This window comes from Cervus elaphus, chromosome 12 (assembly GCF_910594005.1).
Source record: "Cervus elaphus chromosome 12, mCerEla1.1, whole genome shotgun sequence".
In the NCBI taxonomy this organism is placed as follows: Eukaryota; Metazoa; Chordata; class Mammalia; order Artiodactyla; family Cervidae; genus Cervus; species Cervus elaphus.
Window position 1 is genome coordinate 16,397,877 of NC_057826.1, and position 27,913 is coordinate 16,425,789.

The 27,913-nt window shown below is 39.9% G+C and overlaps 1 protein-coding gene across 3 annotated transcripts; it reads left to right on the plus strand.

The window, feature by feature from the left end:
- The first annotated feature begins 2,431 nt into the window (after nt 1-2,431).
- MLH3 (mutL homolog 3) lies at nt 2,432-27,881 on the plus strand. 3 transcript variants are annotated; one of them, XM_043920802.1, is made up of 13 exons: nt 2,432-2,571; nt 3,975-7,314; nt 10,019-10,117; nt 10,815-10,900; nt 11,639-11,743; nt 13,111-13,183; nt 17,300-17,371; nt 18,735-18,846; nt 19,815-19,974; nt 23,937-23,960; nt 24,063-24,141; nt 26,301-26,452; nt 27,478-27,881. In XM_043920802.1, the coding sequence occupies exons 1-13, from the start codon at nt 2,491-2,493 to the stop codon at nt 27,619-27,621; spliced, it is 4,527 nt and encodes a 1,508-aa protein (XP_043776737.1). In that variant the 5' UTR covers nt 2,432-2,490; the 3' UTR covers nt 27,622-27,881. The 3 variants fall into 3 exon arrangements, with proteins under 3 accessions (XP_043776737.1, XP_043776736.1, XP_043776738.1); XM_043920801.1 differs by having other exon boundaries at nt 2,512-2,594; XM_043920803.1 differs by lacking the exons at nt 2,432-2,571; nt 10,019-10,117 and having other exon boundaries at nt 7,176-7,314; nt 13,055-13,183.
- The last annotated feature ends 32 nt before the right edge of the window (nt 27,882-27,913 follow it).

Sequence of the window (27,913 nt, forward strand, 5' to 3'; positions counted from 1 at the left end):
AAACAACAGAATGGGAATGACTAGAGATCTCTTCAAGAAAATTAGAGATAGCAAGGGAACATTTCATGCAAAAATGGGCTCAATAAAGGACAGAAATGGTATGGACCTAATAGAAGCAGAAGATATTAAGAAGAGGTGGCAAGAATACACAGAACAACTGTACAAAAAAGATCTTCATGACCCAGATAATCACAATGGTGTGATCACTCACCTAGAGCCACACATCCTGGAATGTGAAGTCAAGTGGGCCTTAGAAAGCATCACTACGAACAAAGCTAGTGGATGTGATGGAATTCCAGTTGAGCTATTTCAAGTCCTGAAGGATGATGCTGTGAAAGTGATGCACTCAATATGCCAGTAAATTTGGAAAACTCAGCAGTGGCCACAGGACTGGAAAAGATCCGTTTTCATTCCAATCTCTAAGAAAGGCAATGCCAAAGAATGCTCAAACTACCGCACAATTGCACTCATCTCACACGCTAGTAAAGATGCTCAAAATTCTCCAAGCCAGGCTTCAGCAATACATGAACCGAGAACTTCCAAATGTTCAAGCTGGTTTTAGAAAAGGCAGAGGAACCAGAGATCAAATTGCCAATATCCGCTGGATCATCGAAAAAACAAGAGAGTTCCAGAAAAACATCTATTTCTGCTTTATTGACTATGCCAAAGCCTTCGACTGTGTGGATCACAATAAACTGTGTAAAATTCTGAAGGACATGGGAATACCAGACTACCTGACCTGCTTCTTGAGAAACCTGTATGCAGGTCATGAAGTAACAGAACTGGACATGGAACCACAGACTGGTTCCAAATAGGAAAAGGAGTACTTCAAGGCTGTATATTGTCACCCTGCTTATTTAACTTAAATGCAGAATACATCATGAGAAACGCTGGGTTGGAAGAAGCACAAGCTGGAATCAAGACTGCCGGGAGAAATATCAATAACCTTAGATATGCAGATGACACCACCCTTATGGCAGAAAGTGAAGAAGAAGTAGAGCCTCTTGATGAAAGGGAAAGAGGAGAGTGAAAAAGTTGGCTTAAAGCTCAACATTCAGAAAACTAAGATCATGGCATCCAGTCCCATCACTTCTTGGCAAATAGATGGGGAAACAGTGGCTGACTTTATTTTTTGAGCTCCAAAATCACTGCAGATGGTGACTGCAGCCATGAAATTAAAAGATGCTTACTCCTTGGAAGGAAACTTATGACCAACCTAGATAGCATATTAAAAAGTAGAGACATTACTTTGCCAACAAAGGTCCGTCTAGTCAAGGCTATGGTTTTTCCAGTGGTCATGTATGCATGTGAAAGTTGTACTGTAAAAAAAGCTGAGCACTGAAGAATTGATGCTTTTGAACTGTGGTGTTGGAGAAGACTCTTGAGAGTCCCTTGGACTGCAAGGAGATCAACCAGTCCATCCTAAAGGAGATCAGTCCTGGGTGTTCATTGGAAGGACTGATGCTGAAGCTGAAACTCATGCAACGAGCTGACTCATTTGAAAAGACCCTGATACTGGGAAAGATTGAGGGCAGGAGGAGAAGGGGACAACAGAGGATGAGACGGTTGGATGGCATCACCAACTCAACGGACATGAGTTTGGGTAAACTCTGGCAGGTGGTGATGTACAGGGAGGCCTGGCATGCTGTGGTTCATGCGTTCGCAAAGAGTCGGACATGACTGAGCGACTGAACTGAACTAATCTCACAATCCCCTTAGAGGTCCACTCTCATTCCATTAGAAAAATACCAAAAAATGTCAGCGAACAGAATCTTGTCCTCATCTGTAAATTAAGAATAGAGCTATATTGATTCTTCATCTTTTTCAGCTCTGAAATAACTACAGATCTTTAAGATGGAAAGCTCTGGATTAATATTTTAGTGTCTAACATAAGCCTGCAGTTCCTGGGGTGACAAGGAGTCGGACACGACTGAGCGACTGAACTGAACATAAGCCAGGCACTGTTCTTGCCATGGGGATACAGCAGCAAATAAAAATAGACAAATATCTACATTCTAGTGAGTAGACAGATGATAAGCAAATAAAATATCATGCTTAGTCGTGCCTCTTTGCAACCCCATGGACTGTAGCCCCTGAGGCTCCTCTGTCTATGGGATTTTCTAGGCAAGGATACTGGAGTAGGTTGCCATGCCCTCCTCCAGGGGCTCTACCCTACCCAGGGATCAAACCCTTATCTCCTGCATTGGCAGGCGAATTGTTTACTACTGCAGCACCTAGGAAGCCTCTGTTGAATTAAATGGTAGTACGCACACAGGAGATATGAGAAGGGGAAAAAGGGAAAAACGAGTAAAAATTGCTAGAAACAGCTTTTCACGCCATGCTAAAACGGGATAAGGACTGGAAACTTCGGTGTACCAGTGAGAACAGACCTGGGGACACGGGCGTTTCCAAGCCGGCGATACCTGGTGCGCATGCGCATCGGGGTGTCACGGACTGGAGGGCGTCCTCCGCGCGGTGCCTCAGAAGCGCATGCTCGCGGGCTCGCGCGTGCACGAGCCTCACGTGTACGAGCCACACCAGCCAGCGAGCGCGCGCCCGGCGTCCCAAGCGGTTGGTATCAGGGAGTTGGGGAGGTACGATTCCGGGTGACTTGGCGTAAAGCACGCGACCAGAGGACGATTCTGGGCCACTCGAAGGGCCTTGGCGACCGCTGCGGGCCAGCCTTACGGAACCAGCGCGCGAGGGGCCTGGGAGGCCTCCTGGCCTACCTTCAGCCGGGTGCCCGAGCCTGGGCGGGCCGGGCCGGGGTTTCCGGTTGCCAGCTGGGAGGGGGCGGGGGTGGAGCTTGAGTCTGACTGCCGCGGAGGGTGGGGTGGGATGCGGGTGCGGCCCTGCTCCTCCTCCAAGCTTTTCAGCTCTGAACCCGGATCGAATCGTCCCACTTGTCACAGGAACCCCGAAAGCCTCATAATTAGGAAATCGGATATCGTTGAGTTTTGGGTACCAGTAGGAATACTTACTAAAGCTTGACCTCTCATTTTTTGCCGGCTGCAAAGTACATTATCTTAGAAACCATCAGATCTGCAATTAGAGCTCTGATTTTCCCCGTTTGAAAAACAAGCCCTACCACTTGTGAGACGGTCCAGCCCATGCTGCTGTCAGCTATGAAGGGAGGGGACCTTTCATTGAACTATGATTTTTAGCTGCAAGAAAAAGTCTCGTTTGAAGATCCCCTGGCCATCATTATCATTGCTGAGGTAGTTTGGAGCCATCTGTAAAGACCAAAAGTGTATTAATACAAAATAATAAATCATAAGTAGTAATAGGTAAGGGCCTTCTGAAAACTTAGTAATACATGTACAAGATTTAAAAATCAAATGATAGAGAAAGGCTTAAAAGGCAAAGGAATTTTCCTGCTCTACCCGTTCCCATTCTTAGTCTCTTTCCCCTGAGATAACTACATTTAACCAGTAGTAATTATTATAATAATTATCGCTCCTTGATATAATAATTTTATTTCATTTCCTCCTCTTCCTTCACCCTAATTAGTACAGTGTCTTAACACTTCATTAGTAATTTTTTTCTAAAAGTCATGGTTATTGTGTAATGGATAAATGTTATGAAACTAGCTTGGACATTTTTTTCAGGAATAATTTCTAGCTAATGTTTCTTAGCGGAAATTAGGCATCTGTTTTTGGTGAAGTGATTGGCATTTTGAACACTTTAGGGGTCAATTTCAAGTGTGATTATGATTTCACTTAGGGCATTTGGGATTTAGAGAGGAGCAGTAAAAATTGTGAAATTATGAATACTGTTTTGGATGTTAAATCTGCTGTGCCAAATCTGAGCTGTTTGATCTGCCTAGAGATCAGAAGTATAATTTTTGTTTCGTTAATAAGAAATTTCGTTTACCTCAAATATTTCTTTGTAATGCTTGAGAGAAATGGTTGATGCCATGTAACTCTGAAGCTTTAATTGTGTGTGTGTGTGTGTGTTTTGTTTTCTTCCCATAGGCAATTATTTCCAGTCAGAAAAGGGAACCACTGCCTGGCATTCTCACCAGCTTTCTACCTGCCATGATCAAATGCTTGTCACTTGAAGTACAAGCCAGATTGCGTTCTGGTTTGGCTATATGCTCCTTAGGCCAATGTGTTGAGGAGCTTGCCCTCAACAGTATTGATGCTGAAGCAAAATGTGTGGCTGTCAGGGTGAACATGGAAACCTTCCAAGTTCAAGTGATAGACAATGGATTTGGGATGGGAAGCGATGATGTAGACAAGGTGGGAAATCGTTATTTCACCAGTAAATGCAACTCCATACAGGACTTGGAGAACCCAAGGTTTTATGGTTTCCGGGGGGAGACGTTGGCCAGTATAGCTGACATGGCCAGTGCTGTGGAAATTTCATCCAAGAAAAACAAGTCAATGAAAACATTTGTGAAACTGTTTCAAAATGGGAAAGCCCTGAAAGCTTGTGAAGCTGACTTAACTCGACCAAGTGCGGGGACAACAGTCACTGTATATAACCTGTTTTATCAATTACCTGTTAGGAGGAAATGCATGGATCCTAGACTGGAGTTTGAGAAGGTTAGGCAGAGGATAGAAGCTCTGTCACTCATGCACCCTTCCATTTCTTTCTCTTTGAGAAATGATGTTTCTGGCTCCATGGTTCTTCAACTCCCTAAAACCAAAGACATATGTTCCCGGTTTTGTCAAATTTATGGACTGGGTAAGTCCCAAAAGTTAAGAGAAATAAATTTTAAATACAAGGAGTTTGAGCTTACTGGCTTTATCAGCTCTGAAGCACATTATAATAAGAATATGCAGTTTTTGTTTGTGAACAAGAGGTTAGTTTTAAGGACAAAGTTGCATAAACTCATTGACTTTTTATTAAGGAAAGAAAGTATTATATGCAAACCAAAGAGTGGTTCTGCCAGTAGGCAAATGAATTCAAGTCCTCGGCCTCGGTCTAACCCAGAACTCCATGGTATCTATGTAATCAATGTGCAGTGCCAGTTCTGTGACTATGATGTGTGCCTGGAACCAGCAAAAACCCTGATTGAGTTTCAGAACTGGGATACTGTTTTGGTTTGCATTCAGGAAGGAGTAAAAATGTTTTTAAAGAAAGAAAAATTATTTGTGGAATTATCAAGTGAGGACATTAAGGAATTTAGTGAAGATAATGATTTTAGTTTATTTAGTGTCAGTCTTCAGAAGCAAGTGTCCTCTGATGAGAAGTGTGGCCAGGTCAATTTCCAAGAAGCATGTAATAATATTTTGGATTCCTACGAGATGTTCAACTTGCAGTCAAAAGCTGTGAAAAGAAAAGCTCCTGTAGAAAACGTAAGCACACAGAATTCTAGGGATTCAGAAGCTATCAGGAAAGAGACAAATGATTCATTTTTGTACACTTACAAATCCAATGGGCCAGCCCATTGTAAAATGGCAGAGTCATCTTTGCAAAATGAAGACAGTGCTTGCTTACAGTCAAGGAACTTAGAACAAGAGACAGCTGGAGCATCAGAATCGGGAGAAAATAAGAAACATCAAAAATATTGCTTGGAACATAATTCTCCAGAAAATCCATGTGGAACCAGTTCAGCAATGTTTGGAAGTCCTTTTCAGACATTATATCACTTTGAGGGGAGTGGAGAAGATCTAGAAATACAGAAAGTAAGTACTACTGTTAATAGCATGGATGCCAACATCCTGGAAAATAATAGAATTCAGAATCAACCAGAGAGATTTAAAGATGCTACTGAAATGGAATGCCAACCTCTGTCTTTTGAGACAGCATTATCAGGAGAACCTAGTGCTCAGAGAGAGGAAGAGAAAAGGAAAAAACCTAGTACTTGCGGAAGAATAAATGTTTTTCATTATGGACAAGTTAAATTATGTTCCACTGGCTTCATAACTCATGTGGTACAAAATGAGCAAACTAAATCAACTGAAACAGAACATTTATTTAAAAATTATGCTCAACCTGGTCCTGTGAGTGCCAAAGAAACATTTGGAAATAGAACACTCCATTCAGTTGAGACTCAAAACAGCAAAGATTTAACCAGCACTTTAAGTAAAGAATTTGCTCAACTGCCCAACGAAAGTCTCTGCAGAACAAATCGAAGTTATGGGCTAGAGAACAAACATACAGCAGCTTATAAAAATTTTGCTATTTTTCGGGAAAGTAGTAAAAAATCACACACAGGTGGCTTATTACCTGACACATCCTCTTTCTCTTGGGGTAGACATGTTTCAGATGGTAGTAAGAAAACAGACAAGTTGATTGGTCCTGCCAAACCCATACCTCATAAGAAGCTAAGCTTAAATTCACAGCTAGGATCTTTAGAGAAGTTTAAGAGGCAATATGGGAAGGTTAAAAATCCTCTGAATACTGAAGTGGAAGAAAATAATACTTTAGAAATCACTACCAATCTCAGTCCTCAGGTTGAACCTGACATCCCATTGAAAGACAAAAACCACTTAGACAACTCTGATATCTGTGAAATCACTACTATGAAATATGATTCCAATAGTAGCTGTCAACCAGTAAATCACATGTTTTTTTCAGAAAAGTTTCCATTCTCCAAGGAATATGATTGTTTGGAACAACAGATGCTTTGCTTAACAGAAAGCACTATAACTCCACAGGAGTTACCTCATTTTAACAGGAAATTTTTGGATGTTCAGAAGTCGCCTGAATCACTAGCCTCTAAATTATCCAGATTGAAGGGTTCCGAAAGAGAGACTCAAAAGATGGAGATGAGTCATTTTAATGAATTGCCACAATTAGATTCCAGTAGGAAAGATGGTGACTTGTCCAGTGGGTTAACCCTAGATTCTTGTAAGTTATTTAAAACTGAGCATAAAAAAACAGAAAGTGACAACATCCCAATGTCAGACTCTGTCGCACAAGGTAATCTCTTCAGTAAAGACAGTGAAACATATTCTAACAACAATACCACTGAGAAGATACCAGGAAATCCTTTGGTACTGCCCTATGACCATGCTACAGTTACCAGTAAGGATTCAGATGTTCCTATAGCTTCAAAACAACAGATTGGAAGTCCTGACTCTCCGAGTAGAATGTTAATGAGTTGCGTGGAAGATTCCACAGCTAACCAAAATGGAACTTGTTTTCAGAGTGAGGGATCCATAGCAAGAACTTGTTCTGGAAATGAAGAGTCCAACACTTGTTCTTTGGATTGGCAGCAGCATTTTGATGTAACTCTGGGAAGAATGGTTTACATCAACAAACTAACAGGACTTAGTACATTCACTGCTCCTACTGAGGATGTTCGGGCTGCTTGTACTAAAGACCTGACAACTATGGCTGTGGATGTTCTGCTGGAGAATGGTAAGTATATGGCGTTCACTGGCATGAGTGCTTTTGAAGGTGGAAATAATGGCTGAGGAGTAAGATAGTCATTATTCAAAGAGATTTTATCAACAGAACATTTTGAAGTTTAATTATAAAATGTGTTTTATTATATATGAAAACTCTCTAGTTCCAATATTATTTAAACATAAAATTACAATGAAAGAATGGTATAGAATGGAACTGTAAGTATATATATGGCTGTATGTGTGTACAAGAGGATGAGACAATGTTTAATGAAAATGGTGCTATTGATAGTTGAGAATATCTGCAGTGTTTCCCTGGGGACTTCCCTGGTAGCTCAGCTGGTAAAGAATCTGCCTGCAATGCAGGAGACCCCAGTTCGATTCCTGAGTTGGGAAGATCCACTGGAGAAGGGATAGCTACCCACTCTGGTATTCCTGAATTTCCCTTGTGGTTCAGCTGGTAAAGAATCTGCCTGCAATGCAGGAGACCCCAGTTCGATTCCTGGGTTGGGAAGATCCACTGGAGAAGGGATAGCTACCCACTCTGGTATTCCTGAATTTCCCTTGTGGTTCAGCTGGTAAAGAATCTGCCCGCAATTCGGGAGACCTGGGTTCGATCCCTGGGTTGGGAAGATCCCCTGGAGAAGGGAAAGGCTACCCAAAAATTCCAGTATTCTGGCCTAGAGAATTCCATGGACAGTCCATGGACTGTTTTCAGACTCAGTCCATGTTTCCATGAACTCTGCACCTTTCCCAGGTAAAGGACTAGAATGATTCTTGTAGTCATCCTAGATTTCCCAGTAAAATCTATGGCTTAGTACAGTAGTATACTTATAAACTTAAAAAAAAAAGGACTTGACCATAAATTTTTTGAAATGTAGGTTAAGTATGTATTTTTATAATCATACTTTTCAAATGTACTTTATTATAATGTATATGCTAATAATCTTGGTCTGTATAAGTGGCCGTTATTCAGAAAAACAATAATGTGGCTTTTAGATCAGACCACAAGGCCACATCAGAGCCTAGGCTAGGACTCTGAGTTCCCAGGTCTCAGTCAACATTAAAAGTGACATTGTTTTGGCAGCATGTTGAGAGCCAGATGTTGGGAGATGGTAAAACTGATTTCCATCTGGCAGTAATCTTGGTTTTGCATCAGGAGGATAAACATTAAATGTTCATTTGTATTAAGTCTTGAATGTTGCAAAAGAATGTAAATTGTATGAAGGTAGTTCCAAATTAACTTATCATTTCTCCCTAGGATAAATATCTCTAGCAGGAGGCTCTGATTCATTTAAGGTTAAATAAGACTTTTATTTTTCAGTGGTTTCCAGTTTTTTTCCCTTGTGAAAAAAAGTAATCATTGTAGTAACTTTCAAAGTATTAAATAGAAAAAAACCCTTTTCTTCAGTACTGCTCCTGAGACTATCACGTGGCTCTTAAAGACACACGTGTTTTTCAGTGTATGTAGTTTTGTGTCCTGATTTATACTGAATGCTAATCAGAGGTAAATCTAAGGCACTGGCACCTCATCTTTCTGAAATACAACTGCTTCTGATATGGTAACAAAAAATAACTGAATATTATTAAACTGAGATGGTTGTTTCTAAAACAAAAGGGGGAAATCTTGGCTGGCCATACTGAACATGAACATCTGCTCCTGTTAAGTAAATCTAGATGTCTAAAATGCTTCAACCTACTTAATTTCTGGATTAGCAGGTCTTATAGTGAACCTTTGAGAGTCACGTTAAGTCAGAGATTCATAAATATTTGGGGTCTAGGAGCTAGTTCCAAGAAACATGGCTTCTGAGCACCCTCCATTCACAGGTGGGGTGAGGGTTGGCTACCATTCTGTAAATGGCTGGTGTGTAGCAGGTCATTAGGACATGGTTGAGCCTCATGTAAAAGGTTACATGAGATGGACTGTTAAGAGGTAGATTTAACTGCACAGAAGAAAGGCTCTACAAAGGTAATTTTAAGGAGTGGCTGTCAGGTCTCCAGCCCTGGTAGTTATTTTTCTTTAAAATGTCTTCAACTCTGTCCTTTCTATTGACAGTGACACACTTTATTTCACCTCACACTTATATTATTCTTAGTTAATCTCTCTCCATTTTTTGTCCAACAGATTTATCTTTTTGAAATAATAGTTTCATCATGTTTTACTCCTGTTCAAAGCTGTCAAATTCGGTATTGTCTCTAAAACTCAAATCTGATCATCCTCAGAGAGGAGGGCAGAATTTGGGTGACATCTTACTGGGCATTGGAATTTAAATTGAGAACTTTTCATTCATTCATCTCTTTATTTATTCACTCATTTGTGATCCATACCATGCTTGGGGCTGTTACATTGCATATTGACTGGCTTTACTTTCAACTGTCCACAGACTGTTGGGGAGGACAACCATCCAAACATATTAATAGGATGAGGTAAATGTTATAATAGACACATACGTATTGCAAAAAAGAGTATGTCCATTGGGGATCTTTTCTAGGTCTTCATTCTGCCTGGTATAGATGGGTAATAGGACTAAGCACTAGGGCAGATTCCTAAATTAGCAGAATAATTTCATTAAAAAAACTTCTGACTCAGTCTAGTGTTTACTAGTCTGCCTTATGTCTTAATTCAGTTTGTACAGAAAGAGATTTTATGAAACTATTATTTTAATAGTGTATATTTTGAGTTCAAATGTCTAGATTTTTTTCTTTTTTGTATTTAGGATCTCAGTACAGGTGTCATCCCTTTAGAAGCGACCTTGTTCTTCCTTTCCTTCCTAGAGCTCGGGAAGAGAGGCCTGTGATGAGACAGAGTAACAGAGGTAGGGGCACTAACAGCGCCAGAACACCTAGTACATGCTGTGCCACCCAGCTCGAGGAGAACAGAGCAGGGCTGTGTGGTCGAGCTTGATCAGTGCCAGCTGTGCCTTCCTGGAACCAGGAATTCCCTGTGGTCCTGTTTCACAGCAGAACTAAGTTAATTCAGTGCATGCATTTAGATCAGAAATTACTTTTCCAGACGAGGGCAATGCTGGTTGATTAGGCACAGTCTGTGGTGTCTTGTGATTGAGAAAAATGTTTCTTATTTTTAAAGATTGGAGTTGACTCCATATTGCAGTAGTTTTATATAAGCAAGATTCTTATCTTCAAAAAAAAAAAAACAACCTGCATTTATAATTTTTCTTTTTGTTGATTCTAAAAATAGATAAGGTATATTTTTACCTCAAAAAGTGGGGCTACTAATTTGAACCAGTTTCTTGTGGACTTGTATTCTGAAATATCTCTTGAAAATAGTTTATAGAAAAAGCTATAACGCCAGAAGAACAGTCATCAAGTTTAGTTTAAGAAATAACGGATAAAAACAGTTTAGAGATACAGCCAACACTTCACATGTGCAGAATATGGGAACGCGGTGTCTGATCTTTGGTCTTGAGGCTGCACTACACCAACCATGAGACACCATGCACCCTCTTCCCTGAGGCTCTTGATGCCAACTTTACTTGTCCCCTTTTGCTCTAGCTACTGGGGACGATGCCTTTGGTCCTGAATCGCTTCAGTCTTTGTTCTCAGAATGGGACAATCCAGTATTTGCTCGTTATCCAGAGGTAGGTCTGCAGCACTTATTCTTTGCATGTTATTTTAAAATTTGAATTTCATTTAAATTGGAGGTGGGCATGAATGACTATATTGATTTGTAATTATGAAGGGAAAGTGAGCATGTTTCCAAATAATGTATTTGGAAATGAATATTTAATGTAGAGAGGAGGAATCAGAATTCATAGCAGTTTGGAAGCTTGGACACTTTGGATGATACTTTAGACCTGTGTCATCAGTGTGTGAATAGTGAGTGTGTTTACCACTCTCAGAAACCCTGACTTGCAGCTTTGGCCAAGTATTTAAGGTGATGGTAATAAAAACTGTTATCATTTGATAAAGTGCTTTTATCTGAATCTTCATTACTGGACCTGAGTGTGCACCCTCTCCTCAGTGGGTTATCACACAGTGTGCTTTCTGTGTGGTCCTGAGGCTGCAGAGTGGATGAGCATTTGTTACTGATTCATCAGTTAAGATGTCTTTAAGGACATGCTTATGAAGCACAGGCAGATTGTTATTCTGAAAGGTATTGGGTTTTTGTCAGTAATTTTGTGTATAAACAAAAATTATTATTCAAGAGTGAAAACTCATAGAGCCCTTTGAATTTTTATAAGTTCTCTAAATTCAACCCACCTCTAATAGGTTCTGTGAAAATGAATGTTATTAAAGCACCTTGAGATCTTTGGTAAAACAGTTCTGCAAACATAAAAGATTACAACGTAAATGACATTTGTTCTGGGTCTTTCTAGGTTGCTGTTGACGTAAGCAGCGGCCAAGCTGAGAGCCTAGCAGTTAAAATTCACAACATCTTGTATCCTTATCGTTTCACCAAAGAAATGATTCACTCAATGCAGGTAAAAGGTTGCCTTTGAAATCTCATTTATATATATAAATATATAGCCTAAGCTAGGCTAACTCATGTGAAATTGGATTTATTTAATGATATAGACCACCCTGATCAAGGCACATGTGTTCTTTTTAATCTTACTAAAACTTTTATCATCAGAAGGAAAAGCAAAGGACTAATTATAATTGCTATTGTTCAGTTGCTAATCATGTTGGTCTCTTTGCAACCCCAAGGACTGCAGCATGCCAGGCTTCCCTGTCCTTTACTATGTCATAGAGTTGGTGATGCCATCAATTACAAAAAAAAGTGTCCTTAGTGGGGTGAGCAAGTTTGGAGTGATGAATTATGGATTCAGGCACACAGTTTCAAGGATTATATATTGACTTTCTGTACTGACAATAATTTGTAAGTCAACTAAGTAATGTCGTTGACTTATAAATTTGGGCTTTCCTGGTGGCTCAGATGGTAAACAATCTGCCTGCAATGCAGGAGACCTGGATTCCATCCCTGCATTGGGAGGATCCCCTGGAGAAGGGAATGGCAACCCACTCCAGCATTCGTGCCTGGAGAATTCCGTGGGCAGAGGAGCCTGGTGGGCTATAATCCATAGGTTGCAAAGAGTTGAACACAACTGGGCAACTAACACTTACTTACTTAAGTAATGTAGAGACATTGTCCTTAAATGTGCAATGATGCCCCTTTTAAATGGCCCTCTATTGTATGAGGCTGCAAATGACATGGCTTAGGAGATTCCAGATTGAAAAGTTAACACAAAGGACCCTTTTTCTAGTTTGCCCTCTCTCTACACCACTCAGGCTGTCCTCATCTTCTTATTTTCAGTGTGGAAACAAATTAGAAGCTGAGACCAATCTAGGTAGAGGGGAGCTACCAAGGTCTACAGCCACCAGTGGCTATTAACTTACTGCCTTAATGTACCAACTCCTACAAAAATGGTTTCCATTTTTTGTATACATTTTTTGCATACATTTTCCAAATTTTTTTCAGCCCTATTTGTTAGCAGTCTCTGGTCATATTAGTAATTGTCTGGTCACATTACCTGTTATTAAGAGTCCTTCTGTTGGGAACATTTAAAGTCTACTCTGAAGTTTTATTAACATAACCCTATGAGTTGCTTCAGTCTGTTCCCTTGTAGTCTTTCCTTTTGTCTTATAGTTGCTCTACATGTCTATTCTTTATCCCTCCTAATGACGAACCTTGAACTCCTGCAGGTTCATCAGCAGCTCTCCTCAGTCTTAGATATGAATGTTATAATGCAAACACCTTTAAATTAAATGTGATTTTGTCTCTCTTTATGCAGATAAGCCATTGTTAACTTATATTTAGTATTGTACCACTCACTTGAATGTATGGCAGGTTCTCCAGCAAGTGGATAACAAGTTTATTGCCTGTTTAATGAGCACTAAGACTGAAGAGAATGGTGAGGCAGGTAAGAATCGGGTTAGTTTTAGTGACCAGCTGGTCTTCTCACAGTCTCTTTTTAAGGTTATTTTTTAATACATGATACAGTTTCAAATTTGGCCAGATTAGGAAAAACCAATCTAAATTATGAAAATACATCATGAAACAATAGTTTTAAAGTACATTTAGTTTTATGTGCATACACATAGATGTGTGTGTGTGTGTGTGTGTGTATGTATGATACATGTTAAACTATTAAGAATGGTTACCTTGGGAGTGAGAATAGAAATGGGCAAAGGGGAAATTTCATCTTTTACTCTTTGAAATATTTTATATTCTCTAAATTTTTAATAATGTTTTAATACAGTTGCTTTATAATAATAGAAAGTTTATATGATGAACTCTGTTAGGTTTATGAAGAGTTACATATAATCTCTTGGTGACCTGCTTTAATAAAACAATGATAATTTGTAAATAATAACATTAACTCATTCAACAGATGTTGATTGAGTACCTACTACATATGAGGGACTCTGCTAGAGATACAGTGGTGGGACACAATATACAGGCAAGAGAAACAGATAGTTACACAAACATTAACATTTTACCTTTAGCGTTATGGAGGAGAGAAACAAGATGCTGTAAGAACCTGTATTAGGAGATTTGATTTAGTGAGGAGGTCAGAGAAGGTTCTGTTGGTAAGGAGAGATCTGAAGTGTAAGTTAAGGAGGTAAAGAAGGGAGGGAGAAGTATTCTGGGCAGAGGGAATAACATGCAATTCGTGCTTCCGTCTCCTTCAGTGAGAGGAAGCAGGGCAAGCCCTTGTGTGAGAGCAAGGAGATGGGCTAGAGATGTAGATCACAGCCAGGTCTTAAAGCCCATTTACAGGCGTTGTCTTCATCCCAGTACCAATAGGAAACAATTGAAGGCTTTTTGTTTTCTTTTTTATTGTTTGTTTTCACAGTGGCACGTGTCACATCACATTCGATTTTTTTTTATTCAACTGTGCTGGGTCTTCATTGCCATGCACAGGCTTCTCTTGTTGGGACTTGCAGGCTTAGTTGCCCACGGCATGTGGGATCTTATTCCCTGACCAGGGTTCGAACCCCTGTCCCCTGCATTGGCAGGTGGATTCTTAACCACTGGACCACCAGGGAAGTCCCCACATTTGCATTTTGAAAATACTGCTCTGGCTGTAGTATGGAGTGTGGAGCAGGTGTGGAGGTGGAGACCTAGTCGCTCCAGAGAGAGTGTTAGGAGGATGTTGCAGTATCTAAGAAATGATGGGGAGGTGGCCTAGAGAGAAAGATATTTAGGAGATAAGTCAGTAGGACTCGGTGATGGATTGGGCATAGGGAAGGGATGTCAAAGAAGACTCCTGGTTTTCTGACCTCTGTAGCTGGATGACATTACAGGACCAGGCTGAAGAAGAAGCAGGCAAGGAGGGTGGTGAAAATCATGAGTTTGGTCTGAAACACCTTTGAAATGTTCAAGAATATATCAGGAATGTGGTTGGATATTACACCTCTAGCAGAGACTCCGAAATCTGTGACATGGAAGAGAGACTAGGGAGGGTGAAAGCTTTTTTTTTTTTAAAACTGGGAGAGCCTTGAGCTATTTACAAGGAATGCTAGATCCTGTCTGGTTCTGGAAAAGGCCTGAGTGCCTGAGAGTCCTGAGCACCCCTGCAGGAGTTGGCATCTGATCGGTAGGCCTGCAGGAGAGAGCTTCTGAAGTTTGAAAGTGGTTCATTCTCTTTGCTTTTCAAAATGTTCCCTTTTATCTTGTTACAGTATAAATTTATTTGATAAATATCATCATAGATCAGGGGTAAAGTAACCAAAAATTATCATAATTATCATAAATGTAGAATTAGTAAATGTCAAAATCTAGTAGTCTTACTATATCTAGAAAGCGAATAGATTTTTTTCCCCTAAATATTTGATTACCTGAAATTCTTTGTTGTTTAATACCAAAATCTCTACAGTGGCACCTGAGATGGGTATAGCCACTAAATCTCCAGATATTTAAATGTCTCTTGCAATTCCAGGTTGTCACTGTGTTGATTGGCTACCACCAAGAAGTATGTATTAGATTAAAAAAGTTTTTTTAATCAAAATGAGTTTTTATTGCTCATGAATACCAAAAACAACCTATCCCTATAATTGTTTTATTTTAGTATTTTCACTAATTTTTGTAATGGACATAGAATTGTTTTAAATTATAGTGAAACGAATGCCATATAATGGCATTTTTATTGCCTCTTTCCACCTATAATTATGATACTCTAAAGAATAAGGATTCATTCATTTATTCTGTAAATATTTATTGAGTGCCTATGATGTGCCTGGTGCTGTTGTACATGCTGGGAATATAACAGACAAAAATCCTTGCCCTTATGAAGTTTCTATTCTGTTATTTTGGAATATCAAAAATATAGCTCTGACATAAGTAAATTACTTTTCATTTATTCTGCTTCATTCAAGGAATGGAAAATGTCATGAACATTTTGTAGACTATAAGTCTTCCCTCCAGAGTAAGGTGCAGGATTGATTTCTTAGAGTTCTTGACTTTTGGTAATTTACACTGGTAATTTACACTGGCTGTAGTTTTGAGTTTGAGGTTACTCCCTCATAATTTATTATTTATTCCATTGTTTTGCCCAATACAGCATGTTCAGTATTCATCACAACCAGCTGCAACTCCTCCTATCCTCAAAGGAGCTTAAAATTCAGCATTTGGGGGCCTGTTTTGTGGTGGAAAATGCTGTCAGAAAAATTACATAATTTTTTTTTTTTTTTAAGTCTGAAGCTCTTTTGCCATGAATTTGATGGTGTCATAGAAACAGTTTTTTTATCTTATTAGTAGAAACAGGAAAAATGGACATTATCTCGTTTGATCAAATTCAAGAGGAGAACTCTCATTTCAGTATAATCAGTAACAATAAACGTCAACCCTTTGGCCAAAAGTAGTAAAATTACAAGGTAAAATGTACTAATGTCATTGAGAATCAGTCCTCCTGTCAGTGAGAAAAGGATTTCCCTGTAGGTTTGGCTTTGGGGTCAGGACAATCTGTTTCTTTTGTTGCACTTGAGAGTGTAAAACCTGGCTACTCAAAATCAAGGTCAGTAAATGACATCACATGGGAGTTTGTTAGACTTGCACAATCTCGTGTCCCATTCCTAACCTACTGAATCAGAATCTGCCTCTTACTAAGATCCCCAGGTGATTTGTCTATTCTTCAAAGTTTGTGAAGCCTGAGTCTAAAGCAAGGCACACTGTGGCCTGGGGGGCCAGATCCGGACAGCTGTTTCTGTAACATCCAGGGCGATAAGAATGGTTTTTATTTATTTTTTTAAATTGACATATAGTTAATTTACAGTGTTACATTAGTTTCAGGTGTACTACATTTTTAACTAGTTGAAAAAAAGCAAAGGAAGAGTTATATTTTTTAACACATTAAAATTATATGAAATTCTATGGCCAATTCATGTTGATATATGGCAGAGGCCATCACAATATTGTAAAGTATTATCCTCCAATTAAAATAAACAAATTTTTAAAAATTATATGAGATTAACATTTCAGTGTCTATAACATTTATTGCATCACAGCTACAATATTCACAGATTGTCTATGGCCACTTTGATTCAGAATGAATATTTGAATAGTTGTCTCAGAAACCATGTTTCCAAAAGCCTAAAATATTTACTGTCTAGCCTTTCACAGAAAAGAAACTGCTGACCTCTGATCTAAAGTGTAGTAGAATTACACTCTTCATGGGTTCTGGAGTAGCTTGCAAATCAAGGTTAGCTGATTAAAAAATATGTAGTTTAATGATCCTTCATTGTATCAAATTTGAATTAAAAAGGCAAAGTCAGTATTTAAACATTAAATTCACACATATTTTAGAAATGAAATGCTAATGAACCAAAGAGTTTATCATCAGAGATACATTTGTTTTAGTTTTCCCATAATACTTTTTAGGAAATAAAAGAAGCAATTGTTACTGCATAGTTTGTATGCTTCTCTTATGCTTATGTTGTTAAATAGTTTGAATTATCCTTTCCTTCCTCAACATAACATGATTACTTTAATCTTGACCTAAGAATTTGAAACCCAGTGGTGCTTGCTGGTCTTCTAGGTGGAAACCTGCTAGTCTTGGTGGACCAGCACGCTGCCCACGAGCGAATCCGATTGGAGCAGCTGATCATTGGTAAGGATCTGCTGAGGCCTAGGAAAGATTCGAGACTCCCCAGTGGAATTAATGTGCCTGAGTTTGCCTAACGTGACTATGGTGAAAAAGATGAGTTGTATGTTTAAAAAAAATGAAAAAACAAACTATAAAAAAATGAAGCTGAAGCCTGTTGGAGTGACTTTTCCAATTAAGATAATGTAGTAGTTCACTTTACTAATTCAAACATGTGGATCTCACTTACATGGTCAAAGGCATATTTGCCATATACTTACCATCAGCCCTAAAGATGAGGCTACTTTATTACAACATTCAGCACAAAGATATGCCCCTCCACATGCCCATGTAATCATGGTTTACCTTCACAGTTCATCAGGCAGAGACCACCAGCAGCTCAGAAGGCCCAATATATTTTGTTTCTATTTTAAAATTTAATTTGTTTTTGAATAGGTAGTGTAATTGAATAGGTTCCAGTCTGAAAAGTACAAAAGGGAATAAAATAAAGTTTCTTTTCTACCCTTGTCCTTCATGGCACCTAGTTTCTCTCTCCAGAGGCAACCTGCATCACTAATTTGTTACGTATTCTTCCAAAGTCATTATGTGCTTTTTAATTTTTGCTACCCATTTTTTCTCATCATGAGCCTGTGTGTCCCCAAGATGATGTAAAATACCCAGGAAATCGTTACTCCTGTGGTCAAGTAATAAAAAAACCAAATGGGTGAAGACTTCAGGAGGTATTTCATGGACTAGAATGGCAATGATGTCACTTTTCACTTTTCCCTATAAAATGAAGACCTAAGAGTTGGGAAAGATACAGTAAAAGCAGTGTTAGAAAAACTCGCTTGCTATAGGCCCTGGACTGTTTGAGAATAGTAGTAATTCTCATCAGAGACTGGGCAGTCCCTCCGAAGGAAAGGAGGCACCTTCTTGAGCCTTGGGTTGTGCTGTGCTGTGCTTAGTCGCTCAGTCTTGTCCGACTCTTTGCAACCCATGGACTGTAGCTTGCCAGGCTCCTTTGCCCATGAGATTCTCCAGGCAAGAATACTAGAGTGGTTGCCATGCCCTCCTCCAGGGGATCTTCCCCAATATTAGTCAACCTCTGTTATTGAAATCACATTTGTTGACTACCTACAGGATCACTGAATTGTTCATTTGAATGTAACATTTAAGTCTTATATTTCTTATTTAAGAAAATACTGCTAAAATGAGTAGACAAACTAGATATTTACTAGTTTGACTTTAATGATGGAAATTCAGAGCCTAAAACCGAACATTGAACATGCTACTAAGCACTATAAAAATCCCACGACTGTGTCTTCATTTTTATCTGAATTTGCAAGACTTCAACTTCTTGCTCTTAACCTGTTCACCTTTCTCCCAATAGATTCCTATGAGAAGCAACAGCCACAAGGCTTTGGTCGAAAAAAATTACTGTCTTCCACTGTAAGTCCTCCACTAGAGATAACAGTAACAGAGGAACAAAGGAGACTCTTACGGTTAGTACCACCATGAGGCTGTGATGTAGCTAAGGTGCATCCTCACAAAAATTCTGTGAGATGTAAACGTAACTATTGTTCCTTTTCTCAGATGAGGTCTACATGACTTGTTCAAGGTCATAGCAAATATTAAGTGATGGAGCAGGCACTCAGAGGCAGGTTTCTGACTCCAAATGCTGTTCTTTCCACTATATCACAGATGTTGAGTAAAGGGTATAGTTTCCCTGATAATTCTTTCCAGAAGTTGGCTTAGAGTACTCTTACCATTCCTTGGAACAGTCAGTATTTATGCTGTGCTGTTTCTGAAAGCGAAGTTACTGCAGTAATTGCTTCCATTCTGCTTTGCCTTGGTGCATTCTAGATTCTTAGTGTTCATCACCATAATCGTACTGGGAAGAAAGTAAAACCCCAGGCCCCAAGGAACGGGCCAATCATATAATGAGTCACAAGATAGGGCATTTTCCTACTTTGGGGCAGCATAGATTATTGGAAATGAAAAAGAGAGAATTGTCTCTAAATTTATTTAATGTGGGGAATATGAGACTGCCAATAAATCTTTTTCTCTGGGGCATAATTTATATTAGAGGCAGATCCATTTATTTACATCCTGTTAATCAGAACTTCTCAGTTCCTGGGGCTGTTAATTACCTCCCTGCTTTAGTGCTGATTCAAAACATTCGCAGCCCTTTTGTGTCAAACTTCTTTAAGTGCCAGCAAGGAGTAGTTAGCAATCCCTCAGCAGAGAATAAGACACAGAAGCAAATTGATTCAGTGGAAAAGAGGGGAAAAAATAAAAGTTACTATAATTCAAAAAGGAAATTTGATAATAAAATCCTAAACAACCATAAGTGTGAGGAAAACAGTGCAAGTTTTAAAGCTCATGGCAGCTTTTGAGAAACTATCAAGTATTTGGAACCAATACTGAAATGTGAATGAAGTAGCTGTTTTACATTTAAGCTTCTCTTTAGGTGTTACCACAAAAATCTTGAAGATCTGGGCCTTGAAATTGTATTTCCAGACACCAGTGATTCACTGGTCCTCATAGGAAAAGTACCACTCTGTTTTGTAGAAAGAGAAGCCAGTGAACTTCGAAGAGGAAGATCTACTGTGACCAAGGGCATTGTGGAGGTAAGACACAGCTGCAGATGCTGAGAAAACTGCTGCTTGCTAATAACCTCCTCCTTTGTTTAAAAATTCTCCATATTCATCTTTTATTCAACAAACATTTATGAAATACCTGCTGTCTGCCAAGTTCCAGAGATTCAAAGATGAATTAGCTCAAGGTGAGGAAGGATACTTAAATTACACTGCAGTGAAATTTGGCCAGCAGAGGTATGTTCAAAGTGTTATGGCAATACAGAATATTTACTGTGCCCAGGAGAGTGGAGGTCAAGGAAACTATCAAAAGAAAAGCCTTTTTTTGTTTGTTTTAGGAAAAGTCTTGTAGAACAGTGGGAGCCTGCCAAGTATAGAAGAGGGGAGGTCATTCTCCACAGATATCAGAGACTTGAAGCAGATCCTGTGCTTAGGGAGCTACCAATACACATGGCTTGTATTAAGACATACACAGGATAGTGGTGGGCTTAGATGAGCCTAGATAGGTGGTCAAGGCCAACTGATCAAGGGATTCAGCATATTCAGCTAAATAGTTTGCATTTTATCCTGTAGGCAACCAGTGAAGAAGAGTAAAGTATACTTTAGCATTGCACTTTAAATACTTACGTGTTTTTTTAAAACAAACATGATTTATTTTGTATTTGTTGTCTTTTCTTTCCTGTTTTCTATTAAAGTTTCCTTTATTTCTCTTGTTTTCCCCTCTCCTGGTTTAGAAGGGGAATTTTAACTTGCATCCTTAACTCAGTTAATGGTAATTTGTTCTTCTGTTCTCTTCCTAAACTGTACATAAAATCACCACCTTTTATCTTCTAGCACTCGTCTCCCACCTGTCCTTTTTTCATGGTGTCCTTTTTTTATTCATTGTGATTTCTTAATTGCTTCTTTAGCTCTTTCAGTTTGGAACACAGGCAAATCCACATCAACTCAGTCTATCATTTTTTCCAGACACCTGAATTACTGTAGTAACATCTAAAAACAAAAGGTAGAAGATAGATTTAGTGGATAAACTGTGAGATAGATGGATTTAGGAAAGATTTGAGGTAGAGAGCACCTGAGGGGCTAGTGCCCTGGTGCCAATAGGACAGGATGAAGGTTTGACTTAAGTCAGTAGCAACGGGAACAGAGAAGATAGACGTATATGAATGAGACATAATCTGGAAGGCAGCATCAAGAGGACCTGCTGATCAAGAGAATGTAAAAGAGATAAAGGAGAAAAGTAAGTAATGATTCTGAGGGTTCTCACTTGGTCGACTGTAGGGATGGCGCTTTTGACAGAAAAAGGAAATGGAGGAGAGTACCCTTGGCTGAGGAGTTAGACCCTGAGCCTTCAGATGAAGATATGCAGTGGATAGACAGGCCAGATCCAGCACTTGGGAAAGAATTCGGGCTGTAGAATCTGTTTGGGAGTTAACACTATAGAGTTATATGGCCCTTGAACAGCATGGGTTTGAACTGTGCAGATCCACAGATACACAAATTCTTTTAAAAAAATATACCCTACCCTACTGCAGGATCTGTGGTTGGTTGAGTTCCCAGATGTGGAGGTGCGTCCACGGGGGGCTGACTCTAAGGTTATACAAGGATTTTCTCACGTGAAGAGAGCTGGTGCTCCTAACTCCTGCATTGTTCAACTCCCTTGATGGTCAACTGTTTATATTTTGATAATATCAGAAGCTGGAAAAGCGTCTAAAGGACATGAGATTGTTCCAGGAGAATATGAAGAAGAAAAAGAGAGCAAAGTGCGGGGCCTGTGGAACACCAGCATTCAGGGTGTATACGTTTTGGCAGCAGTCTGGAATGCTAGTGCTAAAAAGAAGAGACCGTAAAGGATGACTGAAAATATTTGGTGAGAGAAGGAGGAGGAAAACCAGGGAAAAGTAATACTGCCACCGCGAAGGGGAATTTTCAGCAAGAAGGCAATGGTCAACAGTGGCCAGAGAGTAAAGCCTGAGGAGTTGGATTTGGCTTCGGGGGACGCTGCCTGCCTTGAGGAACCCGTTCTTAAGGGTCGGCAGGAGTGAGGGGAGGGAGAAGGGGGAGCTATGGAGGCCATTCTCCCAAGGACTCTGGCTACATCCAGAAGAGACGGGGAGACAGCGACAGGTGAGGCGTGTCGGGAAGTATGGGGGCAGGGCACCCGTGGAGGAAAGAGTTTTGTCTCTTGTTGGACAGGAGAGACTTGAGCAGGTGTGTTGGCTAAGCATGAGAAGACGTTTGAGAGGAAGAGGCAGCTGACGGGCCAGCTGTGGGATCACCTTGACTTGAGCCTTCCCAGAATCGCCGTTTGATCAGACCACCTCTGCCTGGCTTTCAGCAGGGGGCCCCTTTCTTCCTGCACAGCTTGTTTTCTCCAAGGCTTCTCTTCCAAACTGTCTTAAATCCAAGAGATAGGATCTGCTCGAATCTTTTATTGTAATTCAATCCTTAAGTATTTAACGAGAAAATTATAATAAAAACTTTCCCTAAAGTGACTTCAAAGATGACTGGTAAGAAGTTTACCTCAGACTGAAACAGGGCTTATGGTTTCAGCAAATCTTGATTATGTTAAGTCAGGCTGATCAAAAGAGATTTTGTCGATTCTGAAAGAAGCTGGAAAAGTTCTGGCATCTTGAAGAAGAGGTAGTTACTTGGATCCTAGCAGTTGAAAGATCAAACCAAGACATCTTTCTATAAAGTTCTACCTTACAGCTTAATGAATGTGCCTTTTAAATATTATTCAAATTATCTAGCATTAATTGAACCATTGAAATATGAAATGAACAGAGAGTAAGATCCATTTCCCCTTCCCCAGGCTTACAGACTAATGTTTTACAAGTCCCAGATAGATAAGCAAAAGAGAGAATAGCAAAGAAGTTAGGATTGGATCTGTAACCACACTAAATTTTGTTAGCGGGTCAGGTATAATGAGACATCTATTTAGGTTTGTTTGGGAAAATGCATGGCTTTTAAAAAATACATAATATCTACCCCCTAGTTCTTGGTAACTGCTCATTTATAAGTATGGTGTCCTAGTGTCTAAATGAGAGAGGCAAGAGAATTTTCTGAGTCTGGTTGAAAAAGAATCTATCATGTTGTAATCTTGTGAAGCTATTTTTTTTTAACTGTACCACTTGGCTTGTGGGGTCCTGGTTCCCCAACCAGGGATTGAACCCAGGCCCCAGCAGTGGAAGCACTGAGTCCTAACCACTGGGCCACCAGGGAATTCCCAGGAAGCTGATTTATACATTTTTAGGAGTAAAGAAATCCTGTGTTTTCTTATAAAGAAATTATTGAATGTGCCATATCGCAAAACAGTTTTTAACCTCCAGAGGTTAAACAAATTAATAACATGAAATAGTGTCTGCTTTAAATTTCTTTAGTCCTTTCATAAATATTAACATCTGCAGGGATATTCTTACTGCAAAGGCTACCCTAGGGACAGAGATATGCAAAGGAGGAGAAATTTCCCAACAAAATGCCTCAAAGAGTAAGCTTTTTGACCTGAAGGGAATTATTGCACACACAAAAATGCCTCTGGGAACTAACTACTTATGTTTCTGATATCGAAGCAAGTGTTACACTGAGTGCACAGTTGTGTTGATGACCGTTGTGTATTCTGTTTATGTGCCATATTAACGTGTTCTAGCCAAGGTAATACAAACAGACAACCTCGCAGTAAGAAACCTCCCTGATACTTAGTCAAGTCATTAGCCTGCCAGTTACATAACCTCATGAGTTGATGAGCTATCTCTGGAGAAAGCTTCAGTAGCTAAATATATTCTCCACTGAGCAAGAGTTCTTTCAGTTGTCTTGGTATTTCATATTCAAAGTGCCGTACAACAAATACATTGTTTGTATCTAAGTGCTATATTGCTGGAGCTCTTTTCTTCAAGAGGCATATTTTTAAAGAAGGAAATTGGGATATTTTGTAAATTATCAAAGGGCAGTTATAACATAGCAATAGATTCATGTCTGTTGTCCTTTTCTCTTTGTAGGAGTTTATTCGAGAACAAGTGGAGGTAAGCTTTACTTTCATTTTGGGGTTCCACACAGAGGCACCGCACACAGAAGGCTCCATTGTTCCACTGGCTTTTCCATTAATGGATGTGTTTATGCATTAGCTACTCCAGACCACAGGAGGCATCCAAGGGACTTTGCCACTGACCGTCCAGAAGGTGTTGGCATCCCAAGCCTGCCATGGTAAGACTCTCAACACACCAGCTCTTGAGTGCCTTTGCATGCTAAGCACTGGCAGGGTTCAGCAGTTATGAAAGAAGTACACGATTATCATCTGCCTCTTGAAAGGTACAACTTAGATCAAGAAACAATACACTAAAAATGAACCCTAGAAAATTATTTTTACAAAGCAAAATTTGTTGTTGTTGTTGTTGTTGAGTCACTAAATCGTGTCCAACTCTTTGTGACCCTGTGAACTGTAGCCTGCCAGGCTCCTCTGCCCGTGGGGTTTCCCAGGCAAGAATACCAGAGTGGGTTTCCATTTCCTTCTCCAGGGGATCTTACTGACTGAGGGATTAAACCCACGTCTCCTGCATCGACAGGCAGATTCTTTACTACCGAGCCACCAGGGAAGTCCACAAAGCAAAATACCAACATATATAGTGGACCATAATGCAGACTGATTTATATGAGTAGAGGAGTAACTCACTCCTAGAGGAGATGCACTTTTGAGTCAAATTTTGAATGAGCTGAAGGACGTGGATTTAGAGGAAGGGAAGGTTTAGTACAGGGGAAGAAACAGCCTGTGCAGAGATCCAAAGGCAGAAACAAATCGGTTATATGAGGAGCAACAAAGAATACCAGGAAATTAGGATGGTGAGGAAGCGTAGAATCCTAGAAGTCACAACAAAACCTTTAGACCTTATACAAAAGGCAAGAATCATTGAGGGTTCTTGAGTAGGGTAATATGATAAAATAGAGAAAATGGTGTTGGAGGAACTTACTTTGGGGATCATGAATCCCCTATAACTCTCATTTGACCACAGTGGGATCTCCACTCCAGACACCCTCCCCATCCATTTGATCTCCCCGCAACCCCCATCGACCTTCCCCTCTCTTCACTTCCTGTCTTTTCTGGCCTTATAACCTCAGTCCCTCATTAATTTGTCTCCTGCAAATACCACAGATCCCTTCCCCACTTTATCCTATCTTTACTCCTTGTGTCTTCTCCATCCCCAATTTGATCATCTCTACCTGCAAAGTGTATCTTCAGGTGTCTAATGCGAGCTGCTTCCACTGCCGCCTCCCCGCCCCAGGACTCAACGATTCTTCCCCTGTTGAGTCCTCTGACTTAGTATTCCCATATGTATCCTGGTTTCCCTTCAAGCCATTCTTCCCACAACACCCAGAGGAAACTTCTTGAAACATAACTCCGAGCGTGTCCTTCTTAAAGAAACATGACGGTGACTCCCCATCGCCCTGAGGATGAACGTGTTATTCTGACTGTGGCCTGCAGGGGTCTTCAGTTTCTTCTCACAGTACTCTCCACCTCGACCTTCACATTCCAGCTGGCTTCCTTGGTCTTGGTCTTGTTGCTAAATTCTGCACTGGCCTTTTTCTTCTGTCTGAAATGCCCTTCTGCTCATTCCTCAATTAGCTGTGTTTTTCTTAACCCAAGGTCTCAGATTAAATATCATTTTGCCACAAAAGCCTTCCCTGACCCTCCTAAACCAGGTTTGGTCTTCCTTTATATATATTCTTTGATTTTCTATATTTTATAGTACTTACAATTTTAATTATTGTGTAACTGTTTGTTTAATGTTTGTCTCACCTATTAGAGAGTAAGCTTCGTGGGGGTGGTGATCATCCATCTCATTCATTGCCTGGCAGAGCTCCAGCATAGAGTAGATACTTAATATTTGTTGACTGAGTAAATTACTGTAGGCATAAAGGCAGTTTCTGACAGTATGAGAGTTTAGAGTAAGAAGATTATGACGTAAACAAAAAATCAGCAAATAAAATGGACATTGTAGGGAAACAGATATCTTGGTGATAGACTGGCTCTGGATGGAAGATGACCTTGATTTCACAAACTTAAGAAGTAGGCAAAAATATTGCTTTTACCTCTCTGAGAAAACTCTGAAAGCAAAGTCCTAACAAGATAAGAAATGCCTGCTTCAGGGATTAGAAAGACAACTGACTCCATAAGGAAAGTTGAGAGACAAGTCAGTCCTGAAGCCTTAGTTTCATCCATGGAAGTAAAGGCCGATTTCAAGCAGTATTAAAGTCACATGAGAGAAGTCTAGGAACATGTGTCTCTCCCCAGAGATTTAGCTCTCACCCAGGGCCAGCAGGGTTTCCCACCATACACACCATACCCCTGGTTTTTGTCTTTTGTTTAGGGGCCATTAAGTTTAATGATGGCCTGAGCTTCGAGGAGAGCTGTCGCCTTATTGAAGCGCTGTCCTGGTGCCAGCTGCCGTTCCAGTGTGCTCACGGCAGGCCCTCCATGCTGCCGTTAGCTAACATCGACCACTTGGAGCAGGAAAAACAGGTACAGAAATGACTTAACAGGAGACTAGCTCCTGTGATCCAAATGTAATCTGTCTTAATCCTTTCCCCAATACAAGAGTTTTGAAAAATACTGGAAGTTTTTTCGGAAGTCTCACCATTTCATCTTCTAGCTCAAATTCAAAATGGAGTTTAGGCAGAACTATCTGATTATACATATGATGCCTTCGTATTTTTTAAGCTTAACACATGTACAGACTAAAGCATCCTAAACACCCGTTGCCTACAGGCTCTAGGTTTTCTGAGATAGAGAAGTTCTCTCTGGGACCACAGAAAGTTGGCCAAAACAGCAAATTCACTGCCGGCAAATGTAGCCTAATGAGCCAGTTGCTTGATAGTATTGGGTTGGCCAAAAAGTTCCTTTGAGTTTTTCCATAACATCGTACAGAAAACCCCGAATGAACTTTTTGGCCAATCCAATACTTGCTGGAAATGGTAGCCATCTCCAGGGATCTCTAGAATAATGATTTGAGGATCAGGCAAGGAACCAAGCTTAGGAGATTTTCACATTATGTTTTGGCCCTGATTACTCAGCAGTCCAAGAACAATGATGTGGATAATTCAATAAAGGCAGCAAGTGGTTTAAATTAAAGAACATTTCTATCCTTGTTATAATCTTAAATGAAACAGAACATGAGAGCATAATAGGAATGTCCGCTTTCCAAAACCTTTTATTTTGCTTACTTTTCCTGCTGAGGGCTGTATAGTCTTTTCTTGCATGGAGTTTTCAGGTACTAATGTTTTCTGATTCATCTAGTCCATTTTACTCCATTAAGAACTTTTTGTTTCATATGACAGTGGAAAAATGAAAGAAGTTTTGTGCCCATTCCTGAAGAGATGTGCCTCTAGACTTAGTTTTCAGTCCCACTTATCCTAAGGAAATCTAAAAATCTTTTCTGAATCCAGAAACTAGAAATCTAAACTAATGTGAGTAGCCGTAATTAGGAAATACTTACATGCTCCTTGGCTTTTCATACTGCTAACTCGAGTTATTCTTTCTTCCCACAGACTAAACCCAATCTTGCTAAACTTCACAGAATGGCTCAGGCCTGGCATCTCTTTGGAAAAGGAGAAGGATGTGATATGGGGCAAAGCCCGCAGGCATCCATGCCTCCTTGTGAGCTGCCAAGAGAACAGAATTACTGTCTGTAAAGAACCAAAGGGATGCTGACTATAGGCCTTTGAGCAGAGAGCGTGAGCAGCAGGCACTAGTCGGGTCTTGACTGAATGGGCCTGGGGCCCTGATCAGCATCTCCATCTTCCCTGAGCAGGTGATCCCTCCAGTTGAGGAGCCAGATGGATTTCAAGCCTAAAGACAGGTCATTCATTGGCATCCATGGACACAGGAGGTTGCCCTCTAATATCTGCATTTTGTAATTTATAAAGAGGATAAAATGTAATGATTAATTGTCTGATTGTCTGGTTGGTTTGTTTGCAGAATTTG